General features: G+C 38.7%; 1 protein-coding gene across 1 annotated transcript; it reads left to right on the forward strand.

Annotated features, from left to right (window-relative positions):
* The first annotated feature begins 2,829 nt into the window (after positions 1 to 2,829).
* On the forward strand, positions 2,830 to 5,998 carry LOC307035877 (uncharacterized protein). The gene is made up of 2 exons (XM_079675717.1): positions 2,830 to 2,973; positions 3,585 to 5,998. Exons 1-2 carry the CDS (start codon positions 2,944 to 2,946, stop codon positions 4,812 to 4,814), a joined length of 1,260 nt encoding a protein of 419 aa, XP_079531843.1. The 5' UTR covers positions 2,830 to 2,943; the 3' UTR covers positions 4,815 to 5,998.
* The last annotated feature ends 15,377 nt before the right edge of the window (positions 5,999 to 21,375 follow it).

The raw sequence follows: 21,375 nt of genomic DNA on the forward strand, positions 1-21,375 counted from the left end.
AGAAAATTAAAAGGAAAGGGATAATTTTTCCACAACCTTTATACAGCCCTAAAATATACTTTCCAAAGTATGTAATGCTGTCAGATTTATAGTTGGGCAAGTTATTTTTATCTCGCTGCATTTATTAATAGCTGAACATGAGAGACCTGTTTGGCTTCTGTCGGCGTGTCTGTCCATCTGTCTGCGTAACAGGGCTGTGAGTTGGGATAAACGGGGGGGGGGCAATGCTCACTGGAAGATTCTGACATGAAAATCTTAATAATCGAGCATCCATACGAAAGCATATAAATAATGAATGCTAATGAAACCCAACAACAAACAAATGGTATTTAAATGTATGAAAATTAAAGGCTCTAGTGTAACTATTTATACACTGAACAAGAAGTGAGAACAGAGATGTATTCTGGCGGGAAATTGTATTGAAATTAGGGTTGTCGCATACTTATTTATTGAAGTGATAAGATAGTGTATCAACAATATTTGAATTGGGTGTTTTACTTCCTTTTCATATTGCTTCCCGTGTGTATTTTCCTTTTGAGAGACTTTTTTTCTTCTAGTTGAGCTGTGTGATCTTTTCAAACAGACTCATTGTTTAACAAAAGCATGACTCCTACATTGAGTATATGTGTAGACTGGATACAATAAAAAAATATTCTGCTGATTTTCTAAAGGCATTTGATCATTGCAATGTGTGTTTTTTGCACATTATCAAATGTTTGAATCACTTAATCTAAGATGACCTGCTAGATCTACCTAAATCTCCTACCATTCCTGACTTAAGTATTTAAATACTTTTCAAAATAATGTGAGTAAAAAAATTGCCAGCCAAAACGTTGTTGTCATGGCTCTAACAACATACCTTTCAAGCAAAATGAATGACTGCTTAGAAATAGATGTTAAATATGGTCTTGTATCATGGGCCTGGATCACATTTAGCGCACGCTAAGCAAAAATTAACAACTACATTTCCACCAGATAAAGACCATTTGGTATACCTTCAAATCATGTTATACTAGTTATGTGTCTTCTAAATTTCATAATCTGTTTGGTGTTTTTTTCTGGTGGCACCCTTTTCAATTTTACACTGATTTTCAATACTTGCACAACAATTATTAGAACGTATGAACCCGTCATTGCCAGGACTGATTATGACTCATGTGAGTGGGTGAATCAAGCAGCAGTTAAGAAAAAGATGTCGTCTACCGATTAGCTGAAATTAGCATGAACGACTTGTAGAAAGAAAACGGAAGGTGATTACATTGCTTACATCAGATCATTTACGTGTGTATAAGTCATTTCTTGGAGTTTCACCAGGTCAGGAGAATCTTTCTTGCTTATCTCTCTGCTTTGCCCGCCCCCATTTCCCACATATCCCACAGCTAAGTCTAAGTAATCTCTTCTGTATTCATCTGATTTCATGAATGAAACACAAAACAAAGCTTCTTTGGCCAAGAGTCAATAGCTCTGCTCAGATTATAAAGCTATTTCAAGCTTTGATTTAATGTGCTATAAACATATTTATAGGATACAATATCAGAGTTTAGATATGCAAGTCAGGTGGCTCTGTATGAATACAGCCTTTGTGATGTGTTTATCAAGGAAATGACCCTGAATGAGTGCATTAAATAGTACCTTACAAAATAACACGCTTTTCACTGTAATATGGTTTGAGCTGCTCGCTTCTCTGAAGTCCTAGGAGAAGGAAATCAAAAAAAATTGCCGCAACGCTCACCATAGAAACTAGAAGAAGGGGGAAAAAACACTGACAATAAACTTCTGGTAATAACATTTTCAGTTTTTTTTATGAAGTGACAAGTTGAAGAATGATTTCTGCTGTTAGTCATAAATATTCTTCCCTATGAAGCTTTCATAAAATCAACTTTCTAAATGTGCGTGGTAGTTCAATTGTACAAAGTATAGAATTTATGGTGGAGGAAATGCTAGACTCTGAGGAACATGGTATTTCTGATGAAAGAACAGCCGATGACTATTGGGGTTGATTCTGTATAGATTGCTTAGGCCTGGTGTTTATTTTTACTCAGGTCTATCTTGTTTTCAGCCCAAAGGTTTCTGTCTTCTGCTAATCAATACTCCTGTTGGTTGACTTCTGATAACTGTTGGACTTGTTCACTGCTTTGGTGGAATATTGGATCCCCCAATCACAACCAAAACCAAAGTAAATAAGAGGAAATATGGGTGCATGATTTCCGCCAAACAATGATTCCGTCAGTTCAGTGATTCTCAGCTCTCTAGGAAATGAGAATGCATAGAAAATGTACAGTACGTAATCGGGATGACAAGATGATCTATTACACTTCCCGAAAAACCACCATTAGTCATAGGAATGTATATACCGTAAATATATGCCTGTGTATGAGTGTTCAAGTGTTTGCTTCAGAAAAGCCAGCTTAACTTAAATGTGAGATGACGGTGTAAAGGTTTAAACAACAGCCTTATCTGCCACTTCACAACTGGGTGCTTCAGATCCAGAACCATTTCACACAGCTGGAATAATGTATGACTCTGCAGGAGATCTCTAAATGAAAATAGAGAATAAGAATAAACATAAGAAAAACAAGTGTGTGCTATAGGCCTAGATGGAGAGCATGCATGAGAGCGATGTAAATAAGCCACTTTGCTTTCACATGCCTACGAAACTGAAGCATTTCACACAGCTATAGCTAAAAATACAGTTTTCTTTCTTTCTTTTTTTTTGTGTTGTTGTTTGAGCACCCGCCCTCTGAGCTCACTGTGAAACTTGAGGCGGAGGTATGGTCATCCGGGAACATAGCAGTGGAAACTCCTCCTAGATCTGGGGGAGGGGTTTCTGAGGCACATAAAGCCTGAGCTGAAATCTAACTTGACTAACGTCTGGAAACAGGTACAAACAGTCAACCCTGGATCAAAGCTGAATCTTCTTCTTTTTGGCCAAAGGGATACAGCATGTCCGAAATGCTTGACATCTTCACGAAGGTGAGTCGAAGTTTAGGAATTTAGTTTTGGAAAAAAAAAGCTTTTATAAAGTGTGAGAGGGTCAGCTTTGTAACTCCTCTCCGCAAGTGGTTGTTTATTCTTGGGCATTTGTATTCCTCCGTGAATCACTGATCTGACAGTGAATTCCTTTTGAACCGAGTTTAGTCACAGAGGATTTCTTCAGTTTGAAGATTTAATGAGATAAAAGAGACGAGCTTGTTTGTTTCTTCAATTTCAAACTTCCACTCTCTGAATACTCATGAGAAATAGAAACAGTCAAAACTGCAATTATATACATTTAATTTGTATTTCGTAACTGCATGAAACTTGGCAGATGAAAGTTTTTTCTGTTGGTGACTTTACATTTTTGTTTTGTTGTCTTCTATCTTAAATACATTGTTTTGGCATTTGTGTCTTATTTCGTTGTTCAAGAAAAAATGTATATCTTTAATATTTACCTATTCTAGATCATGTTATCGTTTGTTGAAAAAAATACTCTAAACAGACGGTTTTGTAGGAAATAGTTAACAATAAAAATTGATAATACGATATATTTCTTTGAAATGAGTAATAAAGGCGTGTATAGTAACTTTGTCAATCTTCTGTAACAGAACCTTATGACCCTGGCCCTGGATGAAGCGTTGCTTCCGAAACAATCTCAAATCAAAGCCCCGGGGCAGAGTCGGCTGCACCGGTCAGCCTCCTTCTTCTCTCCCCCCTCCCCTCCTCCCTCCTCGAGCCACAGCTTGAGCACCGAGCATGTTAACAATAATGAAAACGGCAGCCCTTTCTGGTCCTCCAACATCTGGAGCCAGGGCCCTGAATCCAATCCCAAACAGCCCCCCTTCAGGCCTGACCGCTCCATGAGCCTGACGGAGTCCAGCAGCAGCCTGCTGTCCTCCTTCAGAAAGCTGTCTAACCTGGACGCTTTTCCCTCTACTACCACTGTGGCCCCGCCTCCCGGCTTTGCTCCCTCGTCTAACCTCCCACCCCAGATTCAACAATTGGTGGCCCCCAATCGTTACAAGACGGAGCTTTGCCGTGGCTTCCAGGAGACTGGCAGCTGCAAGTATGGCAGCAAGTGCCAGTTTGCCCATGGCGAGGCCGAGCTGCGTGGATTGTTCCGCCACCCCAAGTACAAGACAGAGCCCTGCAGAACCTTCTACAACTTTGGTTACTGCCCCTATGGCTCACGCTGCCACTTTCTCCATGAGGACAAAATCAGCGGAGGTCCGTTACCATCTTCCAAATACCAGAATCAACAGCAACCAACTCCTGGTGGTCAGAATCCACGCCACCAGTTGCGCCAAAGTGTCAGCTTCGGTGGCTTCCTGGGCTCTTCACGCAGCTCACCTCCTCCCTCATTCCTCTCATCCTTCAATGATCCTAACCTAGGCTTCAGCCGTGCTCCGTCTGTTTCCCCACCTCCCGCTGACCTCCTCTCCCCAGTGTTCGGTGACTCCCTGCAGCGGGAGCCAACAGCATTCCAGTTTGGCAACCATCAGACCCGTGCCAGCACCGGAGACATCCACAACATTCCTCTCACCATGGAGCCAAAGGCCTCACGCTGTGTGTGTGGCCATGGAAATAACTTTAACGGCAACAACAACAGAGTCTTCAACAGCATTGAGGATGGGCACAAGCAGGACATGCCCTTTTCTGTTCCCGGAGGCCACGCAGGATTCATGAAGCCTGTTGGCCTCCAGCGTTTTTCCTCCGAGGACTCCCTGGAGGACAGCTACAGCAGCAGCAGTGGAGGCTCCAGTGGAACCGAGTCTCCAACATTAGACGCAGCCAGTAAGAGGCTCACGGTGTTTGAGCGTCTATCCCTGTCCGACTAAAGGGATGGAAAAGGGAAGGAGCTGAAGGCGACTGTTAACTTCGCTTATTTATCTGAACTTTCTGCAGAGCCAGATCTGATCAGGACAAGTCCATTTTTTAAACAATAACACTTAAAGTTCTTAATTACGTTAAAATGGAACTTGACTTGGGAAAACTACACATGATGAGATGATTTTAGTACCCAAATGTTATCAGAATATTTTTATACTTACAACTATTATGTAGCTTATTCGACCTTTGTATGTGGTCTTCCATAAAAATGAACTCCTCTGCAGGTCTTGACAATGCCAGTAAATATTCTGGTTTGTACTTACCTTAAATCTGTAGTGATCAAAACGGCTTATCTTTAGTGAATCATTAATTCCTACGCCTTAAAGATTCTCCCTGCCTCATAGGCTATTTACTCTTGGTGCCACCAACAGTATGTTTGATTCAGTAGCCTTAATCAGTGAGACCTGACATGTGTCATTGATGCCATTTTATCTGTGATATGCACTTTAAAGCTAATCCTAAATGGGAGAAACTGTCAAGTCTCCCAGTAGCATTCAACCAAAGCTTCATACTTCATTCTGCTTGTGTGTGTGTGTGTGTGTGTGTGTGTGTGTGTGTGTGTGTGTGTGTGTGTGTGTGTGTGTGTGTGTGTGTGTGTGTGTGTGTGTGTGTGTGTGTGTGTGTGTGTGTGTGTGTGTGTGTGTGTGTGTGTGTGTGTGTGTCATTTTCCTGAGACCTGGGGTGCAAGCATGTATACAGTAAGTTGCAGAATGCTAAAAGATCAAAGTGTGCTAGCAGCAAAATGTATGTCAGTGAGTTTGGATTTTAATATCTGTATCCTGACAAACTTTACGAGATTTATTATGTAAAACGTTCTGCTATCTTTTCTAGTTTGTAAATTGCACCCCATCATTAATTGTCCCGTTTATTTGACAACCTGGTTCAGGGACTTTAACACCACAGTATTCCTTTCAGTTCTTGGTTGCCTTGTGTTGTTTAACTTAAACTAATATATTTATTATGATATTTATTTGTGTCTAAGGAAAAAAAATGTATTTTGTACTTATTTATGGAGAAATATTTCAACGTCTGTGAAATACCAATGTGAGAAAAAGCAGTAAAAAAAAGAAAATGTTATATTTTTAATTGCCTGAAAGGGACAAAACTATTTCTGAATAAAGAAATGAATGTATGCTTGTTTTGACTCCAATGTGTTTTTCAAGAATGACATGGTTAAACATATAAGCCGGTTACATACCTTAATGATTATACAATAATATCATTTGCAGCTTCACATTAACAGTTTTGTACTTTTTTATGTTTTTTTTAAGGGTAGGATTAAGGCTAAAGTATGAGTTATCCTTTTCCTTAAATATGGGATGTTATCAATACTAACAACAATTGCATTGATGATTGTACAGTCAACACTATTGGCCCTATCTTGTAAGCAGTAAATAGTGCAGGAAACATTTTAAATAAATACATATTCGACTTATCAAAGAACTTATTTTACACCACTTTTTAATAAATGGCTGAAAATGTAATTATTTTAACTGAAACTATTTTGCATGAAAGGTAAATAGTAAATATGAACAAAATACATATGTCAGCTTTAAACTTCAAACTAGTATATCCATAAGACCCCGCTTCACCGGTTCAGAACATCACTGTCTTTTCACATACATACAACACTTGATATTACATACGTTGTTTTCTGTTGCAGGTTATATACAGAGAAACAGAAAGAAGCATGGATGTGGAACTATGAGCCTTTGTTTCTCCCTCTTCTGTGTTTTGTGGCATACAGTGTCTTTGTTGTGTATACAATAGACTACAGCATTTGGATCAACTCAAGTCTACACATTATCCCACTGCTTTCAAACGGTTACAAAGGATACTGCAAATTGGTGTAAAAATACTTTTGGATCATACAATTCTTACAAATACATAAATAGGATATGAAAACATGTATGTTTCCATAAGGTCCTACAGTACACATCGAATGTCAAAACAATAAAGGGTCCAGATGAGGTAACAGCGTCGGTAGTTCACATTCAAAAAAAATATTGATTGAGAAGTCTAAAATAATATGGAATTGCAGACACTTGATATTTCCGAAACTTATTTTGGCAAGACGGCCTGTGGTCAGGCTGGACAGTAACCAAAGGTATTACAAAATGTCATGGCAGAACCAGCCAATGCTGCACAAGTTTGGCTTAAATGTCTGTGACACTAAACTAAATCTAGTCCTTGGTCAAATCTACACATGGGTTACAGTTTCTTTGAGAAAGTGAGCCCTCACTTAACATAAGTACTGATCCAAATCCCTTTTAGGCAGCATCATTGCAAGATTATCATGCAATTTAGTGATCTGGGTGGGAGAGAAAAAAAAACACAACAAAATGTACGTGTAACCATCATGCTCGGAATTCACATGTGGTTGACGCCTGAAATAGCCTACCTGGCCACATAATTAGGATGACTCCACTTTGGTCATGGACAGACAAGTCATCCATCTCATCCATCTGTTCTTGAGTAAAACAATAGGGAATAATGGGAAAATCCCCAAAATAGAGATTTGTAAACGTATACTAGGAATGATAGGGCCAAGAAGAGGGCTTACAAAAAACATTTTGCATTTTACGACCAACCAATGCAAAACATGTTTTCTCTCTGTCATATCTGACGTATTTTATGTATAAACCCATTCAACCAGTGAACAGTTAACCCATTAAAATGATGTTATGTACAACACAACATGTAGAAAAAGCAATGGGGTTACTCATAGTGTTCTCTTTTTACTGGAAAATTCCAGCTGCTGTCATCTGCAGCATTCAACCAATTGATTGATTGCTTCTGCTTCCTGGGCTGACTTGCCAATGTTCAGAGCTAAAAGGATAGGAACTTTTATGGACATGGGATTGTGTAAGGCACGTTTACAAGTTAAGCAGAAGTTCATGAAAACCCCCTGTTGCAATTTCCCCTTTACACTCCCAGTGTGATCTTGTGTTGAGCAACCCGCAACCATAGCCACCACCCCGAAAACGCTGCCAAAGCACTGGATTCTGTGTAACAAGGCTGCAATCTGGAAAAAGAGCAATACATTTGCCACAGTAATGATGTCTGAGAAACAGACACAAACAAAATAACTTTCAGAAATTGAGAAACTCGTTGCCTCAGTCTAAAATGTGTTTGAGATATTTTTTACGAGTTGACCTCAGAACCTTCAACATTGGCAAACAATGACTAATCTTCACAACGCATGATTACAATTCTGCTGTTTTTCGAAGTGGACTATCATGGTTGTGATTTTGAGCAGCTGATGTAACAAAATACATTGACGTTAACAGGTCTGGACAGTGCAGTTTGAAGTGCAGAGATGAATACAAATGATTTAGAATCTGTCCAATCTGCTTTCAGGTTTTATAAGGACTTTTGTATTGTATTTAAAATGCTACACTGGGGTTGTTTCTTAATAACTCTTATTACTGTCTCTTATTCTTAAAATGACAAAGACATTCTATATGTCTGGTTTTTATACCTAAGCTGTATGGCCTGGTTAAAATTAACTCTCAAAATGTAGCCTGCTGGGTCTGGTTAATATGGCTTGCTTTCAACACAGTCATTGGCTTTTATCCACACAAACTCTGGTGTGGTTCTTTGGTGGTGAGAACATATGGTGGTCCAACCACAGGATTGTGTGATAGTGGATACTGGTGACACTCTTTAAACAACTATTGTTACTGCCCAAATAAAAATAAGCAATTATTTCACAATTTGTGAACTGCATTCATCCCGGATCATTTGGTCCCCATGGTAATGTGTAACCATGTAAAAATGTGTGTGGATTTTTTCCACAGGGGTTGATAACAGGTTTAAACAAAAGCGTGCTATACTTTGGAAGTTCCTTTACAAAAGTGAGTTTTTAAAAAGTGTGGTGATACATTTTTTCCAAATTGCAACGCAACAACTTCTCCTTTTCTAAGTTTGTGATGAAGTATGAATAACTTCATTACTCAAGTAATAAAACAACAAGGGCCAGTATGCATCTTTCTTTTAGATCACTTTTTGTAGTATGGCCATTTCAATGGTATACAACACAAATACATTATACACATATATATAACATAGCATGCAGACACCTTGTGCAGGGGATACAGACCCAAAAACATGGCCTACGCATTGTGGTCCAACAGTAAGTGAAAGAGAAAAATTAAGTTGTGAAGGCATGTGCCTTTTGTGTCCTCTGTCTACACCAGCATGGGAAGGATATACTTGTTTGTGTGTTATAACCAATTGAGAAGAAAACATATCTGTAAATACTTAAATAGAACAACACATTGTTGGTGTTTTTACTAAAGTAAAGTCACCGAAATACACTCCAAGGGATACTTTTACCCACCTTAATGTCTTACATATGTTTTTTGTGTATGTTAAGTGTCCTTGCAAGCCTGAAATGGAAACAGACATACACATGTCCTGCAATAAAAGATGATATCTCAAAAGCTATGCTTATGATAAGCAACATTTGGCGAAAACTGAAAAGTTGCTGCTGAAGTTTTAAAACAAAAATGGGACTGAAAAGTGTTTAACATAATGGTCAATGTGTCTTTTCTGTTCCATGTGCTGGATTTTAGGTATGGATGAACAAACGTAAATAAGAGACACACTGGTTTAGATTTTTGTAATGACTGGATTTCAGCTTTGGCTACCACAGTGCATTGTGTCTTGTTCCCCCTTGGACCAATGGCAGGATGTGTTGCTATGGAGATGGACAATGACAACAAAGTGTAAACAGCAAAGACAAAACGAAGTGGACCAGTGTGTTTGTGTGTTCGCAAATAATCACGTCAAAGCATGTTTTTTTTAGAGCAGACTGGTTAAAGTTCGCCAAACTCCAAAGCCCTTATATGACACAATAATGTAGAGCTGCAGTTTTCTTCCGTCAAACTAACTTCATGATCAATATGAGAAAATGTATTAATTTCACCATGTTTGTTCATTTAGTTTCACAACATCTCAACCTTATTATTCAACCACTGCAGCAGGTCATTCTCTTAACAAACGGCCTAACATCACCAGCACCTTTAGCAGGAACTGTTAATGATCAACCACAAAGCTGCTGCTGCAGTCAAAACTCTCTTTACCCAAGTCACCTGATCCTGAGCCCTGTACACACAATACACACACACACACACACACACACACACACACACACACACACACACACACACACACACACACACACACACACACACACACACGCACACACCTGACACTTTAGAGATAAAGTTCAAACCTAGATGGAGATATATATAAAGCAAATGCATGAATGATTATGTAGTCTAAAGGTGGATAACAGACTGGCAAGATACCTTATCGTTAGAAACTTAAGCAACAGTTACAAAAGGACAAATCAGGCTTAACTGCTCATAAAAAACAGCAGATAGTAAAAAGACATTTCATTGTCCGAGCCCTGTGGGAAAAGGTGGTGAAAAGTGTACATTTGTTTCTATCAATAGGTACAAAGAGACGTATCTGTCAGCAATTTCTTTCACATTTGCTGCTGGTCGAGCCAAATCTATTGTAACTTCTGAACTTTAAGCAATCAGCAGCTAAGATTGGATAAATCAATGCAACAGTCACATTCCAACCTAAATCTGCATATGTGTGTTTGAATGCTTTCATGCTTATAATCAAGCACAGTAAAGTTTCGGCCAAGATTTTTTTATTTTCTTTATAGCCGCTCTGAAACCTCTCCCTCCCTCTCTGCCTCTCGTTCTGTCATAACCTGCAGATTAAGCATTATGGTTGAGTAATCCTTCAACCCCAAACCTTCGTCAACCATTCGTAGAGTGACGGAGAATGTTACGTAACTTCTGCTTTGCTAACTAGGTCATTGGAAAGCACTAGCTGTTTTTTCTCCTGGAAAAGATAAAACACGAGAGGTTAATGCACCTTTAAATACATAGAAACTGGTTATTTGAGCTTTGTCCCAATACTCCCCCTAAAGCCCCCTCTTCATTGGAAGTTTCGTGCAGTGGCCTCCAAAAAAAGCCAATTCTACAGCACTACTGAACGAGACATGAGTCATGATCACAAAGACAACGGCAGGCACTGAAGGCTCATACACTCTTATCCGTTGTCTTGTTAACTTTAGTTTACGACCAAATTAATGTTTAATTTCTGCCCTCGACAGTTTAACAATTCATGGACTAGTGGCACGGATGACTAATGTTAACCAGTATGATTCACATTCATGTATTAACAGAATGGGGCGGCATCAAAGAAATTCAAACTGGGGAAAGTCACTTTGAAAACCTATTTCGTCTAATCAATTGTCTGACTAGTTCAAGACTCTTCCTTTGATTTGATTATCAAAACCTGAATCCATTTCACGATTATCTGTAAGCAACGTTTGCTAACCATTAACTTTTTATTTGTTTATTGTCGTTTATCGTTTTATTGTTTAAACTCCTGTTACTGCAGTTTAAAAATGTGTGATATCTAATCTTACATATTTATTATATAATAAATTACATAATATCTAATTTTACACGAGGAAGCCACTATCAGGTTAAATTTATCTAATCACATTTTATCAACTCAGACGACTTAATCAGTAACACATGTACGACTTGAGTAACCTGACTATCAGCCAACTGAATATGATGGCTAATCTTTTCATTTAACTTGATGTATTTTAAGTACACAGCTAATAGAAGTGGGCAGAATGGACCTTTAATGTTGAACTTGTATTTTAGGGACCAAAGCAGAATGCTGCATGCTTGATGGGTGGTTGATGTTAAACATTTGTAGACATGGTCCAAGACCTGTTTTGCACATAGATACATTCATATACTTATCCATCCATGCACCAAAACAAACATCTCACCGCCTGCTAACATACATAGCTATTTGCTGTGTGTGCATTGATGATTAAGTTGTAAACATGTTGTTTTTTTAATAGTTTATTTGTGAATAAAACTACATGCTCTGTATAACACTTTGTTCAATGTGGGTTGTCTTTAAATCTTCTTTAGAAATAAATCTTACTTTACATTTAACTATGTATTTAGCTAGAAGGTGTGGATGAGATACCCAGAGAAATTAGAGAGAAAAAGCAGCGTCAGTAAGAAAGTCTTGGCAGGGAAGGAAGGAGGAAATATTTGAGTAGTGACATCACAGCAGCAGTGGAAGTGCTATCCTTTTATAGCCATGTTCTCTCTCTCTGCAACATTCCTCAGCTACAGAACTCAATCAACTCCTCCCCCTGCGCTCTTTTCCTCCGACTTCACTCCGGCGCAAGCACAAGTGGTGTGACGCAAACACAGGGAAGAGGGGGAGGAGGAGGAGGAGGAGGAGGTGGTAAACTGAGAGGGTGAAGGGAGAACATTTCCCTAAACTCCCCCATTCAATCCCCCCCTCATCACTTCTCATTTCCTTTCACTAAACTCTTCCTTGCTTTACTTTTACTTTCACTGGCTGGTGTGATTTGGTAGACCTCACTGGCATTGTGACAAAGTTCTCTACTAACGATTTACAGGAACACATTTTATGAGGTTACTCGTGTGTCTTGAAAACCCCTGCCCCTCCAAGTAGGCCTCAGTGAAGCATGTCAAATTATAATATTTGAATAGTATAACATGTAAAAATGGGAATTATTGTGCTATGTATTTAGGTCATACACATGTACTATTTAAAAATAATTTGTATATAACTAAGTGTCACGATCTTAGTTTTATGTCACGGTTTTGTTTGGTCTGTCTTGTCATGTTTTTTTTGTTGCAATTCTGTTCTCCCTGTATCTTGTCTTCCTCCCTCTCGTTAGTTTCCCTGGTGTGTCTGATTGTCTGATTGTGTTCACCTGTTGCCCCCTTGTGTTTCTTCTTCCCTACCCGGCTGTTTCTCGTCTTGTGATTACCCCTCCCTGTATTTAGTCTTGTCTCTTCCTGTGTTCAGTGTTGGTTCATTATTTGTCGTTCATGTCCCCCTTCATGTTGGTCACAGTCACCTTTGTTTGGATGCTACCTCGTACCTGTTCTTGGATTCTTGTTTTTGTTCAGCTTTTGTTAAATAAAGCTCACCTTTTGTTTCCTTTTGAAACCTGCTTCCTCCTCAATCTGCATTTGGGTCCTATTTTCCCCCACCCTGACACTAAGGACACAGCTACAAGTCAGAAAAACATATGCACCCATCAACAAGAATAGCTAAATATGTTGAAAATGTAATTGACGTAATCCTCCTATTTTACAGAACAAGAAGTGAATCTAGATGAGTATGTAAAAGCTGATCTGAAAAGCAGAAATGGCACCAATGGGCTTCTGCACAAATATAAAAAAGCAGCCTTCTGGAAAGCTATATGAAAGTAACAGTGTTAGAATTGATGTATTGTTATTTCGAGAAATATGTTCAACATTGATACATACAGTATGTTACATTAGATATCCAACAGAGCATGTCTACAGTCAGAAAATAATCATGCCCCCCACAAAAAACATAAATAAAAGAGAAAAACGAACTGTAATTTAAAGTAACAACATCATAAATAACACAAGCAGAATATTCTCTTCATCTTTACACATGTTGTATCAAGGCAAGTTAAACCCCGACTAAACTACTTAAGATTGTTAGTACAAAAGCCTTCCCCGCAACATTGCCAGCAAAATGGATAACAAGGTAAGTCTTGTCATACTTTTGTTTGCTTCACTTGTTTGACTTGTTTTTTCTTTTCTTTCCTGTCAAACATCAGTCCATCTTATGCTTCACAATTCCTTTTACTGCATGGCTGACGTATTCTGTCAACCAGAATCTTGATAAACTCAGTGGAAGTGAACATTTTTGCTTGTTTCTTTTCCCAAATGATTAAGTTTAATCTCCACTTAAATGTATACCTTTCCCTTAAGGTCACTCCTGTGATGTCTGTCCCCCACATTCAGGGGGCAAAAAAGCAACCCTTATTAGTTTGATAGCCATTGGAAGGCCCATTTTATGACATGTAAGTCTTATAGGTTAAAATAAGTGTATAATTGTCAGAATTGTTATACTATATCAACCATTGCCCTGGTCTGATCAGTTGCATCCGGTTGCTGAGAAGGAGTAGAAAGTCCCTTTAGACAGTTTCACCCCATCTGTTTGTTTTATTAAAGTAGATCTTTCACAACTGGCCGGCCCATGTTCACTGCACACTTCCTGTTAAAGCTCACACTCAGAACATGCTTCTCCTTTTAGACTTGGCACTTCCTGTTTTGATGTTCTTTTGTTAATATGGTATGAAAAAAAAATGAGCACAGTGTGTTTATTAAAAGCAGATATGTGACATGAGAATGAAAACAGCTCTCTGTTTCAAAGGTAAATACTTGAAGACAGGCCTTGTTTGGTTTGAAATCAATTTATATCAGATGTGATAAAACTGCTGCTTTTAAATGAGCATGAAAGGCTATAGTTAGTGTGGGGTATTTTCAGGCAACTGTTCAGGCAGTTCAACAAGTAGTTTATGTTTCAAGTCATTTAACTTTTTTTGCGATTGACTGAGTATCAAAGTAGAATGTCATGGATGCCATATTCCTTATAATTATTCCTTAAAAAGTATGCCACCTGCTTAAAAATATTGGTGACACTTTATATTAAGGTACACAAATTCACCATCAACTAGTTAACCGTGTTCTACAAGTAATAGGCCATTAGTTGAGAGTTTTTCCTCAATAAACCTCTAATTAGTGCTTATTTATTGCAAGTAAGGAAGTTGTTGTACATAAGTTTTGGTCTTAATATGCGCTGCTCAATATGGGCCTAATAAGGCAGTACCAGTCATTCTCCCATAATAACACTTAACAAATAGGATCTATTCTTATGTAACAAGATATGAAACTATAAGTGTTAATTAAGTCTAAATAACTCAAAATGTGGTATTTCTATCTAAGAATATCTTCCCTATTTTAAAGTGAAGTCTTGTTCATAACCAATAAGCTAGTAGTTCGACTCTAATTGACCTGAAAAGGTAACCTATTCTGAAGTTGCCTCCTCTTCACACTTTGTAAATACATTATAGCACACAACTACTGAAATTAACCTCAACAGTACATGAACAAAGTAGGCACACGTTGAAATATCTGTTTTATTAATGAACCACTAAAGAGAGGTTCAGACACATCCCAAAACATGTCAAGTTTCTCAAAGGCTGAGAACACATGCAGCCTGTACTTTTTAATAAAACAGATTTTTAACAGAGTTTATCTATTTGTGATCATACTGTGTGACCTGCTTGCATGTGTACACAATAGGTGTACTGTTCTCTCTATGTGTTGTACTGTCTCAGTGTGAGCATAGATTAAACAGCCAGCCAAACTCTTTTGAGAGCCAGGGAATGAGCAGCCATGCTCCTTTATTGACTTATTTGCAGTCCACTGACATTCAAACGGAGTGAAACTATAAAAAAAGAAGTTACAAAGCACTTAATGATCTCTTACATGCAAGTGTACACAGATTAACACATGGGACCGCTAAGTGTAAACAAGGTAATAGCTCATGCTAGCTGTGCAATAAGCATGTATACAGGCTAGCGTGAATCACATAAAAACAATACATGCTAATAATCCTTACTAATTTGTTAAGTGTTATTATGGTAGAATTACTGGTCTTGTGGTACTACTGCCTTATTAGGCCCATATTGAGCAGCGCATATTAAGACCAAAACTTATTTACAACAACTTCCTTACTTGCAATAAGCACTAATTAGAGGGTTATTGAGGAAAAACTCTCAACTAATGGCCTATTACTTGTAGAACAGGGTCATGTAAAATAAGGCATTAGTGTTTTATAATGACTAATAAAGGGCCAATATACTGCTAATATGCATGTTAATTAACAACTAGTTGATGGTTGAATTGGGTGAAGTGTTACCCAAATATTTTTTGAAACAAGAGTGAGTGAGTGGAAATTCTGTAATTAAGAGGCCAAAACATGCTGGTGTTGCTAGGTAGCTGATTCCCCATCAACTTCATAGGATGATAAGTCAATTTACTGTTTACAACCCTTTTCCATTGCCCTCAAGTTGACAAAGAATTTGATGTTGTAGGTCTGAAGATGTGCTGAACAAATTTGTAGATTATCACCGTAGACTAGATTGACAGTGGATAAATAGCACAATTCCTCAAATCATTTTTTTTTTAAAATACTTATAATTTGGTTATATGTATCAGATAACTGATATCACTGAAAGGAAACAAAAACTAATTATGTACAAAAACATGAAATACCATTCAAACTAAATAAATCAATTATTTTCTTAATTGCAATTTCTAGACAACATCCAACTTTCCCAATGTGTGACAACATTTTACGTGTGTCACAATTTTCAAGACCATGTGATCTACGTCCTGGCCTTCAGAAAGACAAAAGGCTTGTTGCTGAGGGAGCAGTATTAACGCTCAGCTGCTTTCTTGTCTGTGGATTTGTTATTCTAGGTCCAGTGTTTTAGTTTTAAGCTAAAACCAGCAGTGGGCTTGCGGCCGCTGAGCCAATTCATGACACAGCACACACATCTTAGTTTGTAGGACAATAGGCCTCTGTGAGGAAGCGCTCACACACACACATACACACACTGCTATGTTTATACAGGTGGGCAGAAAATGAAGTGGTTAGAGTGAGGTGTGTGTGTGTGTGTGTGTGTGTGTGTGTGTGTATGTGTGTGTGTGTGTGTGTGTGTGTGTGTGTGTGTGTGTGTGTGTGTGTGTGTGTGTGTGTGTGTGTGTGTGTGTGTGTGTGTGGGTGGGTGGGTGGGTGGGTGTGTGTGTGTGTGTGTGTGTGTGTGTGTGTGTGTGTGTGTGTGTGTGTGTGTGTGTGTGTGTGTGTGTGTGTGTGTGTGTGTGTGTGTGTGTGTGTGTGTGTGTGTGTGTGTGTGTGTGTGTGTGTGTGTGTGTGTGTGTGTGTGTGTGTGTGTGTGTGTGTGTGTGTGTGTGTGTGTGTGTGTGTGGTGACTTTGGTTATTGAAAGGAAAGGAATGGATATGGTGTATTTGTGTTTAGCCTTGGCTTCCCTCCCAGGAACACATACCACAGTGACACTGGCAGTGCGGAGACCAGCAGAATTCCTTCTTATAAAAATAAGCATCACGGGAGAGGAGGATAACTAAAGGAGACAGAAAGGGACAAAATCCCATTAACACCTTAGACTTACGCAACATGTATTGTATGTATCTCAACTCAACGTCATCTCACTGGCTTTTCCTGAGCTTTCAACAATAACTCATGGTCATTATCATTAACAGAACTGGCTCATGTGTCATCATGTTACATCAAATGAAAGAATATAGGGGATAGTGTAGAGATCTTCCCCATACAACCACTGATTAGCTGATATCATGACATGTGGTTGAAAGTCCGGGACTAACATAGAGGTGAGACTTGTTTTGTCACATATACTGATGAAGGTCAATCATTTCCTTATAAATGCTTTACTAAAAACACGTCTTTTTCAACCAATACTACCTTTGCATACATATTTGTTTAGGGAATGTTGCATTGGTCTGGTGTAATTCCACCTGTGTAATACAGCATTTTCATGACACACTTAATGAATCCCTCTTCCCAGCCACCCCCTGGGTTTTTGAAACACTGCCATAAGAAAGTGGTGAAGAAATCACTGTTACACACAAACAATATACGCTGTGTAGCCGTGATCTCAACTGATCATTTTGGGAAGTTACAAAAGCTAGGATACACCCATGCCTGCTGACATAGAGACAGGCTGAGCTTTTGGGAAGTGACTTGCTGTGTGAGGTGGTTTAGTGGTACTGACGGCCTTAAAAAGAGGAAGCAGAGATTCTGATGACGCTAGCAGACTGTCTGGCTAGCAGTCCGACAATCTGTTAATACGCACTGATTAACAACAGGGAGAAACTGATATGGGATTTTCCTGAAGGTTGTGCTGAGAATGTATACTCTGTGTATGATTTTACCACAGCTTTGCTTACACACACGCACATACCTCACTATAACATAATGTTTTACATTATTCTGGGAAGACGTTTCTTCTGAGGCATAGGATCACATCACCTAGAGACACTTCAAGACTACAAATGAATGTGAGTGTGGTAATGTCCGCCTTCACCTTCAGACTGTTCATAATAAAGTAAATAAACGTCTTACTTTGTTTTCAAAATGTCATAATGCTTTCATTACAAAGAGGCCTTGTGTGTAACAATTACTGTTGTTCTGCAGATTTAGACAGTTTTGAATGAGCACCTAAAATCTTTCTTTTGTTTATGAGACTGTAACTATGGCTAACACGTGCATCTGGTACAGAAAGCTATTGCACATAAATGTGTGGCGCCAAACTCTTCAACCAAGGATGGATTGTAGTTGTCAATGACAAGAACTTTATACAATTGGGGATCTTTAAGGCTTTTATACGAGCAATATGAAAAAACTGAAGAAAAAAAAAAATATATATATATTCCTTTGAGATGCAACCATCTTACAGGTATCTTTGAGATAGTAAAATAGTATCATACGTTGTCATTTGCAGCAATTAAAAGAACCTTCACCCTTCCAGGTAAAATGATATACTTCAGAGCAAGAAATTGGAATTTCGCGACACAGGAAAATAGTAGTACAGATACTTCACACACAGATAAATCACACACAGAAACCTTATGAAACATAATTACACTCATAGCCACCGATAAAGGGTGTTTCTCAATGTCGAGGACGCTTCCTTGGTAGGACATGTCTTCCGAGTCAGGTCCTTCAGAAGCGAGGCAAGAATCCTTCATAGCCTCGGAAAACGAAGAATGGTGGAACAGGCTAACAGGTGTGCATGTGTGCGTCATATGCGAGGCCCCGCCTTAAATGGAGCGCGTTTTCCGCCAAAGATTTTGGAAATTGGTCCGTGCGCAAAGCATTGTGGGGATGTTAAGACCGCGGAGGATACACATGTGCAGCCTAGAAATTTCCCGCAACGAAGGACGCTGGCCTCGGTAGAATTCCAAGGATCCTGGACATTGGAACAGTCCTTCGGCGGGACTCGATGACGTAGCATCCTTGAAATAGTGGCTCTGGAGGAGCCTTCCCCTACATTGAGAAACACCCATAGTCTGATGTGATAGGTAACAGACAGGAAATGCCTGGAAGAGGAGGGGGAATATGCACACATATGAGCATGATAAAAATAGTATTGTCATTATAACAACTTTACTGGAACTCGTTACCTTTACATAAATAAAAGTTAAAGACGTCATTGAAAATGAAGCTTCAGATCCATCAATATCCCTCTGATCAAACACACTGATCAATATTATGAGCTGTTGCCTGGATACAGTTGGATGAGTGCAGTACCAGAATATACAAACCAGAAATCCTCTTATGGCGTACACTCAGTGGCATGAGGACACACACACACAATGACACACACATCTACACAGCAGATACTGCAATATTCTTCAACCTGGGTTAACAGATATAAGGTTTATAAGCTCTCTAATACATGCAAACAATCACAAACACACTCCATGTCCATGTGTTTAAAGACTATCTTGCCACAAAGTGTAAATACAAAAGATGCATATCGTAAAATGTCACAGCTGACAAGAATAGGTTGCTATCTTAGGGGGAAAGTAAATACTCAAGAAGCTATGAACATTCTAACATAAAGTGACTTGCCAAAATTGCTGACCCGGGACAGGGTCAAACATTCAAAAGTACATGTGCAAGCAGCTATCATAAACACACTGATGACATATACACAATACATAACCTTATCCCAGCAAGTATGAGTTGTGTATTGCTACAACGCCATACGAATGATTAGATGTAACCATATCATCTTATCATATGGAGCATATCATCTTTGAGGTAGCAGAAATGAAAATAAACACACACATTATGTTTGCAACAAATCTTTCAGAAGAACACACATAGTTTACAGTACAGTCAATTCCTGTTGAATATTATGATATGCCTATTTACTACTGAGATCCTTTTTATAGAAATGGGAAGGTTTTTAAAGAACAGCACAAGCGACCTCATTATCTGAGCACAAATGTTTCTGCGCAGCAGGAACAGTTTGTGCCACACAGGATTGTGTTTAATTTTGAGTTTAAATATGTTTTTGTAAGTTTACAAAATGTCAGCTCTAGGTATTCAACAGACATCCCTGAAATGCATATATAGACTGTGAGTTACCTACACACAGGTCAAGAGTGGCTCAATCTATAGGGACTTGGTCTTGGAACCCAAGGGTCGCCGGTTCACGTCCTGATCGGACCAAAACAAATCAAATATGGAGTGAGCTGGTAGCTGGAGAGGTGCCAGTTCACCTTGAGCAAGGCACCTAACCTCGAAGCTGCTCTCTTGGCACCGGATACCTGGCAGCCTCTCTGCTCTGCCACCTCTCCTCTGCATGTGGTTGTGCATGTATATCCTCTGTGTTTGTGCATGTATATCCTCCCCTGTGTGTGTAATGTGTGTAAACACAACAGAGTGGGGAAAGACATTTTTAAGGGATTAATAAAGTATGTCTTCTTCTTCTTATCATCGTATGGTCTGCTAAGGAACATGCACACCCATAATCAGATCCTTATCAGAGTTTTTTTCTGACCAAAGTTTCAACAGGGTTTACCTGACATCTAAACGTATTAAACATTCCTGTTCCCTTACAGTCGTCACAAAAAAATACACATTTGATGATGTCAAAAGGTTATCCACAAAACAAATATACTATTGGCAAAATATCTTTGGGAATTTTGATAACAACTGACACTGCAGGATAGCAGATCAGGTATTTGTCTTTGTTTCCCTAAACAGATTCAACAGTAAAATATGTGGCAACATGGCTCCTGATGACGTTCGTTCTGCACTTGGCTGCACTTCGGTATCCAAATATCTGACATCCCTCTGCACTCTTTTACATTAATCACCATGCAGCAAGCTCCCAACACACTTAACAATTAAAAAAGCCTGATGCAAATAGGAAAAATTCCCTTTCTGATATTTAACTGAAGTTGCTTTTTACTAATTAGTCTAGTCCCAATTATTGTTGGACATCTCAGTTAAGTCTCTTATTTTGGGCACAATTTTTCTTCTAAATTCCACAGTGAGAATACCAGGACAGACTGCTTGATTGAAATGCACTCAGCTCACTTACTCTTTTGTTCTCTCAGTATCTTTCACATCTGGACATACCTTCACATTTGCACTATAGTTTGTATCACTTTTGATTTAGATTTTAAAACATACTCACAGTAAAGGCAATAAACTATACAACTTTCTTCCTCTCTTCCCAGTTTTCTTGCATTACACCCATCTCTTCTTCCCCGTTTTTGTTACCCTTTTTCCGTCTGGCTTAACATGTTCCTGCTATTCATTTAAAAACATCAAGACTCCATTTCCTCAAAGTGAACTTGAAACAGAATTGCAGCTTTTGCTAGGATGTCTTCACAGACAGTTAAACTGGAGTTTAGTTATCTTTCAGTGAAAATCTCTGCCCTCCCTGTATATTTATATTTTGTATTTATATTGTTTCCTGAATGAACTTTATACTTAGGGCTTTGCTGTTCCTTCTGTTCGCACA

Source organism: Notothenia rossii, assembly GCF_949606895.1.
Source record: "Notothenia rossii genome assembly, chromosome: 4".
Classification (NCBI taxonomy): Eukaryota; Metazoa; Chordata; class Actinopteri; order Perciformes; family Nototheniidae; genus Notothenia; species Notothenia rossii.

Bases quoted from the DNA above. Each gene is read 5' to 3' on its own strand.
- LOC307035877 (XM_079675717.1), top strand. From the start codon at position 2,944: ATGTCCGAAATGCTTGACATCTTCACGAAG. The intron at 2,974-3,584 runs GTGAGTCGAAGT...CTTCTGTAACAG, and splicing joins TGCTTGACATCTTCACGAAG to AACCTTATGACCCTGGCCCT.